The sequence below is a fragment of the Gekko japonicus genome, unplaced genomic scaffold, assembly GCF_001447785.1.
Source record: "Gekko japonicus isolate JY-2015 unplaced genomic scaffold, Gekko_japonicus_V1.1 scaffold317, whole genome shotgun sequence".
In the NCBI taxonomy this organism is placed as follows: Eukaryota; Metazoa; Chordata; class Lepidosauria; order Squamata; family Gekkonidae; genus Gekko; species Gekko japonicus.
This window is the reverse complement of record NW_015162487.1, coordinates 9,551-16,765: the sequence shown is the minus strand read 5'-3', so window position 1 is coordinate 16,765 and position 7,215 is coordinate 9,551. Positions and strand designations below refer to the sequence as shown.

Here is a 7,215-nt window from a genome sequence, read left to right as displayed (position 1 = left end):
GACAATAATAATTTTAACAACGAACATGGCTTAACCCCCCCCCCCCAATTTTAATTAAATATTGTTATGATGTCAGCTGTGAAAGCTTCAGGAATTTCACTTTCATTAATGTTTTTGTGGTATTTTTTTAACTTTCCCACAGTTAGAAATTAGGTTAGAAATTAGTATCTCTTTGACCTTGTAGCCTAATACAGCAAAACTGTAATCCTCTTTTACATATGCCAGATACCTTTGTTTTAATCTGGCGACATGAAAGTGTGGAATTAAAGATTTGGAGCTGTAGTTCCTTTAGACCTCTGGTAAAGAAAAATTATCAGTTTTCTTGTTTAAAACATTTTTAAAACACATTTGTGTAAAAACAATTGTGAAAGAAGTTTAAGGTAACATACTGAATCCGCCCCCCCACATCAAGAGTAGCAACTGTATTAAAAATACTAGAGGGGAAAAAGCAAAACGTGCTCCACCTAGTGTTCATCTGAGGAGAAATATTTTGTCCAGTTTTCTTGCTGCAATTAAACAAAGGCAAGTTGTACCTTTTCTCTGCATTTCTAAGATCCTTCAACAGGGTACTATGTCTTTAATTATGAACCTTCACTTTTTAATTCTGACCTCTTCAAATGTTGTGGGGTTGGCCGGTTTTTGCATCTCACCTGCCCAATTCTGTTTCAAGCGGGTTTGTAACAAATGTGCTTTGAAATACTATTTGAGCTTGACAACACTGTGATGAAGGAGAGTAGAGAGCCTTCAGCTGTGACACAAATGTCATGTGTAATACCTTATTGTTCAGATTCTAAGGCAGTAAAATCTCTTATCGAAAAAAGGAACTTCAGCATTTCACTTAGAAATGTAAAATACAGTATATAGCTAGTCCTAAGTGGAAAGTTCCATAGTAAAATGCTAGCAGTTTATTCTACTCAAGTCAGTCAGTTTCCTTCTAAGGTAAGAAACTTGCTTGTGCCCCAATGATATAAGTTGTTTGGTGAAATGAGGGAATTCTGCAAACTCCATTCTTCTAACTCCATTCCAGGTGTACAGAATGTCCCGAATACCACCTCTGCCATGGTTGTTTTAGAAGCGTTTGCCATCCCTCGCATACTTTTGCATTCCGAGAGGTACAGTCCAAAAACGTCATCTTAATTTATATTGCTCCAAGAGTTAAATAGACACACATTTATTTAGGGAAGTGGTATATTCCTCTTTTCAAACCAATCCATTTTGGAAAATCATCCATGTTGAAGAAAAATCTGCAGGGCTCTTTTCTTCCATCTCATTCAGAATTTGCTAAAGGATTGTCCATAAGTGCAGAAGAGAACAAAGTAGGCAAGGGTGACTTGAATCTCTCTTTCCTTCATTGCCTCTCTGGATTATACAATGTGATTTCCCCCCTCTCCCTGGTACTGTGCTATTAACTTAAAAAATGGATGTGGCAGTGTAATAGCAAATGACACATTAATGGACTAAGTAGCGGAGAGGTATCTGGAAACAGTTATTAACTGGGGAAATGTAGCAGAGCTTCTGAATCCTTGACAGACTCTTTCTGAAGTTTCAATTTGCTCAAGGATCAAATCTTGTCTGTCCCTTTCCAGCCTAAAATCAAGGTTTCCACTTCAGAAAACTGCCTAGTCATTTGCTGTCTTCTGCAGCATCACCTTTCCCCGTTTTGGTCAGTGTAACATGTGAATGATGCACTTGTTGAGTTTAGAATAATAATGGTGCGACCTCGTTTGGAGTACTGTGTACAGTTCTGGTCACCATACCTCAAAAAGGATATTATAGCATTGGAAAAAGTTCAGAAAAGGGCAACTAGAATGATAAAAGGGTTGGAACACTTTCCCTATGAAGAAAAACACTTGGGGCTCTTTAAGCTTGGAGAAACGACGGCTGAGGGGTGACATGATCGAGGTTTATAAAATTATGCATGGGATAGAGCAGGTAGAGAAAGAGGTACTTTTCTCCCTTTCTCACAATACATGAACTTGTGGGCACTCCATGAAGTTGCCAAGCAGTCAGGTTAGAACAGATAAAAGGAAGTCCTTCTTCACCCAAAGAGTGATTAACATGTGGAATTTACTGCCACAGGAGGTGCCGGCGGCTATAAGCATGGACAGCTTCAAGAGGGAATTAGATAAACATATGGAGCAGAGGTCCATCAGTGGCTATTAGCCACAAGGTATAGGTATATAAACATATGGAGCAGAGGTCCATCAGTGGCTATTAGCCACAAGGTATAGGTAGGAACTCTCAGTCTGGGGCAAGTGATGCTCTGTATTTTTGGTACTTGGGAGGGGGGCAACAGTGGGAGGGCTTCTAGTGTCCTGGCCCCGCTGGTGGACCTCCTGATGGCACCTGGTATTTTTGGCCACTGTGTGACAGAGTATTGGCCTGGATGGGCCATTGGCCTGATCCAACATTGGCTTCTCTTATTCTTAATTTTACGAACCATCTGCTAAGATGAGAACTCACCCGGAACCACATTTTTTTTAGCCCAGCTTATCCTCTTACCATCACGATTGTTTGTACAAATTGGACAGCGTTAGCCCAGCTTATCCTCTTACCATCACGAATGTACAAATTGGACAGCATTTTGGTGCTGATCATGCTAGCAGCATTGCACGTTCTGTGAGGGACAATGTTACCTGTAAGCATCACAGTCTGACCTGTTCTGTTCCTGAAGAAATGTTGCAGACATTGGAGCTAAGCAGGAACAGATTCTTTGCTAGAAGTCTGCACTGCTGGAGGCCACAGCCTGGTAGTTTTCAGCTGTTCGTTTTGACCCTGATGCAAGACCAGATTAATCAGACGGTTTGTTCTTTTCCTGTAAATGACTTTGAAATATCAAAAGCTGGAATGTCTCTTCATGTCATTACTGCTATTGCTTAGGTTTCATTAGCTCTTTTCCGTTCTCCCAGAAAAGAAATCAGAAATGGAGTTCAGTCGAACAGCTATTACAGCTGTCAACTCCAGAAGAAAACCTGAAGCACATTAATCCAGGAGAGAATTATCATGAAGAAAAAGACCAAGAGAAGTAAGAGGAGATATGTAATATAGTTCACTTGAATACTTTTTAAAGAAATCGAATTACATTCAAAAAGGGCAATTTAGAGAAAATAGTAATTATGTGCATTGTTCATGTGCATTGAACATGGTATTATGTGCATTGTACATGACTATCATCTGATCAGTCTGTTAGCTGTCCTCTCATGAAGGCAGGTTAGATCAGCTTTTGCCGATGTGCAGACTTTCTCTCTGGTTGCTCCATTATGGTGGAATAGGACATGCTGGCATTGGGTTGCCAGCATGCCTGGAGAAAACTGCCCCGTCCCTTTAATAGAGGCATAACGTTGGAAATGGGCAGTTGGCATGGAGGTAAATGACATCATCATCATCTGATAAATGACATTCTACTAAGCCACTGTTAAAGGGACAGGGCATTTTTCTCTCCAGGCAGTTAGCAATCCTAGTTAAGAAGGCTTCCACTTAATTGCAGTTCCCAATACTCTGCATAGCCAGATTCTTTTTCTACAAACGGTTAACATTTAATGGGTTTTCTCTGTGCATTACTTCTGTGAATTTGTTTCGTAATTTCTTTGGTTTTAATTTTTAAAAACTGCCACTGTAGAAATGTGAGCTAAACATAAGTTGAATGAATAAACATTACAGTCCTGCTGAAATGAGCAGCACTTGGCTGTTAGTAGCACTAGCACAATCAGTTTGTCTTCACTGCTGGTAGGATTGCAGGGTGGCTAAGCAATCCATTATTAACTTCACCTTTTGCTTGAAGAATGTTTCTTCAGTCTATATAATATTGCTTGTACCAAATGGGTTCAGGGGGGGGGGACAGGTAACTGATGCATCTTATTCCTTGTTTTTTAGGTTCAGCTGTATACCAGAGCACATAATAAAATCACTACCTACTGCGCTGGTTAGAAAGTGTAGCAGTTTACTTGATCCAGGTGTGCAGTGCAGACTCTGCCTGAAGATCTTTTGCCTTGGTCAAGTAGCAAAATTCCTGCCATGTAATCATAAGGTAAATAAAAGATACGTCTGACTAGGAAATAAGGACTCAGAGATCTCAATTTCTGCCTATATCTGAGGACTCTCAAAAGTTTATACTCTGAAAATCTTGGCGGTCCGTAAAGTGCTACGGGACTCGAATCTGGTAGGTCCGACTGAACAGCTGTGTCCAACGTAGTTTCCAAAATCTGCTCACAGACCACCTAGGGATTTTGAGGAGGCTGTTCCAAGTTCAGCCTCTGGACTCTCCAGTTAGCGCTTCTCAGGTGGCAAGACAGGGAAAGACAAGCGTCTGAGACCCTGGAGAGAGCCCCTGCCAGACGAGACAAGACGAGGTTACGTGTCCAGATAGTCTGACTTGGTATAAGGCAGATTCATGTGTTCTGTTTCTAAGCTCATGCAGTTCAGCTTCTAGCCCTACTAATCATACTAATTTGCATTGCCTTCCTAAAATGAAAAGTCAGAATTACAAAAAAACAACAACTAATAGATGGTTATTTAAAACATAAACGCATTCTACAATTGAGACTTTCTGACGTCTTCCCCTCCTACATCAGCCCAAAAGGTGACTCCTTGGGGACGGGGAACCCTCAGGAGCAGCACAAGAGGTGACCTGGGGGTCAGCAGCGGGAGGGAGAATTGATAAGGATCCCCCTCAGGTAGCAAAAAATTACCGTGGGATCCAAGCCAATATATGGATATCAGCAGTGGATTTCTGAGGGCACCAGTTCAATCATGGAACTTATCCAAGTTAAGAACTTCATGCCTATTTAAGTGTATTGATTTACAGCAGTCAATCCCATTTGAGGTAATGCATTTTCCATAGTAAATTGGCGTGCTTGGCCCCTGTACTCCAGAGATAAGTAGAATTGGATCCATGAGACTGTTTAAATTACTCCTGATTTGCACGATTCTTTAAAGTAGAATCTGGCCACTTTGCAAATACCTAGCTGCAGCCAGTGCCTGTCTGCTGAGGTCTGATTCAGATTGGAAATGAATGGTCTTTGTGGTGGATAATTATCAGCAATACAGTCTTTTATGCTTTTTATCTTTCAGTTTCACAGGAAATGCATCGACCATTGGTTACAGAAGGAAAATGGATGCCCTATAGACGGACATGTTGTGTATAATCCATTAACCTGGCAGAATGCCCCAAGCAAAGGCAAAGAAAATCCATTACTATCTCAAGTTAAAAACAAACTTGCAGAGCAGGCAGAACAGAAACTTTTCATACCAGGGACCGGATTGTTCATCCAGGGAACAAAACCTGATTATGGCTCTGAGAAATGTCAAACGCATTGTAAAGGTCCTTCAGAATTCGAACAGGATTTAACTCTGAATGGCTTCAGCTATGGTCACATGAGGAAATCTGGTTCTGGCCAGACTAACGTTCGGAAGACGGGGAATCTGAAGTTTTCTAGACATGTTAGGGGCTTGGCCGTTATTCCAAGATCTCGTTCTGATACGATATTGGAAACGCATGCACAGAATAGATCAATGAACACTTGTCTGTATTTTAAAAGCCTCAGCAGCTAGTGTCTGGAAAATGTCACATTCTGGATTTTCAAATTGTAAATTATGTCAGGGCTACATGGTGCTTGTGGAATTCTGATATATATGTTTAACATTAATATATAAAAATGGAAATTAAAAATCCGTGTAGGCTCTTTCACACTAAAATCATATGCCCCAGTCTTTCTTGCTGATCCTCATCTAGAGGAAATAACTTGTAAAATAGCTGACTAGTTCCATGGTTCATGCAGGAGCTCAGGGTATACTTCTGTAGTTTTTAAAAGTATTAAATCTCAACAGTTGAGCTCCACCTAACACTATTGCCAAACAGCTGGTTGGGGGGATTTCAGCTTTTAAAAAGGTTTGTATGCATACTGTATTGGATTGGCACCATTAACATAGCAGCATTTCCTGATATGGTTTGGAATCTGCAGAACATTTCAGCTTGATGGAATAGATTGCTGTCAGAGGAGTGGACTTTCCTCAGCTTCCCTTCCTACCACATCCCCAAATGCCCCCCAAAGTGTTGTTCCGGGGGGACAAGGGCCCTCCAGGAACAGCACAAAGGGGGAGTCCAGAGGTCTTGTGAAATTACTCTTTTTCCATTCACAGAAATCCTCACTGGAGTGGATATCTCCAGAACAGCAAATATATTGCGGATACATGAACTAGGAAATCTGTAAGTAAGAACCAGGAAAGTTCAAGCTGCCAGAGCTATCATCAAAGGATATTGTAGGTGGATGAGAGAAGAACATAAATGTATGACTTAGATCTCCTTACCTGGGTTGCAGTAGGTGAGACTTCCTGCACAGACGTGTCAGGTTGCTGCAAGGGCAGGAAGGGCTGGACCACATTCTTAAGAATGAAAGTCGAGTGTAGCATATTTTAGATCTTGCTCATCTGTTTTACTGATGGAGCTCTTTAATGGGGCAGTGTTTGTTCAGAGCAAGTTTACACCGGACTTCATTTGCATGCGCTTGTTTTTGTGAATTCAGTAACCCTGAGGCAGTGTGAAGTCATTTGATAAAAGCACAAATCCTCTTTAACTGTAAGATTGGAAGCAAAAAGATCTTCACAGAGAGAAAGGAGTTGATCTTCAATGTGGTCTCTGTGCTTCACACCCATGGGATCTAGTGCGCACGCGCTGGATCGATCGGCATTGTAGCAAGCTCTTAACGGATTTTCGCGCCCAGACCTCAGGCATGCGCAGGAACCGCACCGTGCATGCCCAGAGGGGTGGGCACGGACATCCCGCCAGTTCCTTTCTTGCCGCTGCGTTGGAAAGACCCTTTCTTCGTCGGTCTGATCGGTTCCCTTTTTGGCTATTTGCCTCACGGCTCTTCGGATTTTTCCTCACAGAGGCTCCCGACATCAATTCACTTCGGAATCGACACGCCTCTAGCAGCACGCAGCGTCACCCTCCACGTCTGCGTCTTGAACCTATCGATATCGATGACCAAGTTTATAGGGACCGCTCTCAAAGGCAGACTAATGCTTTGTCTCTGAGACGTGCCCAATCCAGAGGTCGATCCCCCCATCTTTCTACCTCCACCACCCCCTCTGTCTTGGGATCAACGCCAACTGAGGTATCTCTATGGAGGTTATCCACCATCCATGCCGTGGTTGACTCCGGCGGGCTATTCCAACTGGGATCGTTACTCGACCCACTCTGCTCACAGGTCAAGGTCG

The 7,215-nt window shown here is 42.2% G+C and overlaps 1 protein-coding gene across 1 annotated transcript in view; it reads left to right on the top strand.

Annotated features, from left to right (window-relative positions):
- ZSWIM2 (zinc finger, SWIM-type containing 2) overlaps nucleotides 1-5,176 on the top strand; it is a gene marked incomplete at its 3' end in the record, with an annotated part of 19,365 nt that extends 14,189 nt beyond the window's left edge. The window contains exons 5-8 of the mRNA XM_015405934.1: nucleotides 1,028-1,112; nucleotides 2,910-3,025; nucleotides 3,874-4,027; nucleotides 5,071-5,176. Of these exons, the coding sequence (XP_015261420.1) occupies nucleotides 1,028-1,112; nucleotides 2,910-3,025; nucleotides 3,874-4,027; nucleotides 5,071-5,176 (461 nt within the window). The remainder of the gene's footprint in view (nucleotides 1-1,027; nucleotides 1,113-2,909; nucleotides 3,026-3,873; nucleotides 4,028-5,070) is intronic.
- Nucleotides 5,177-7,215: the final 2,039 nt, after the last annotated feature.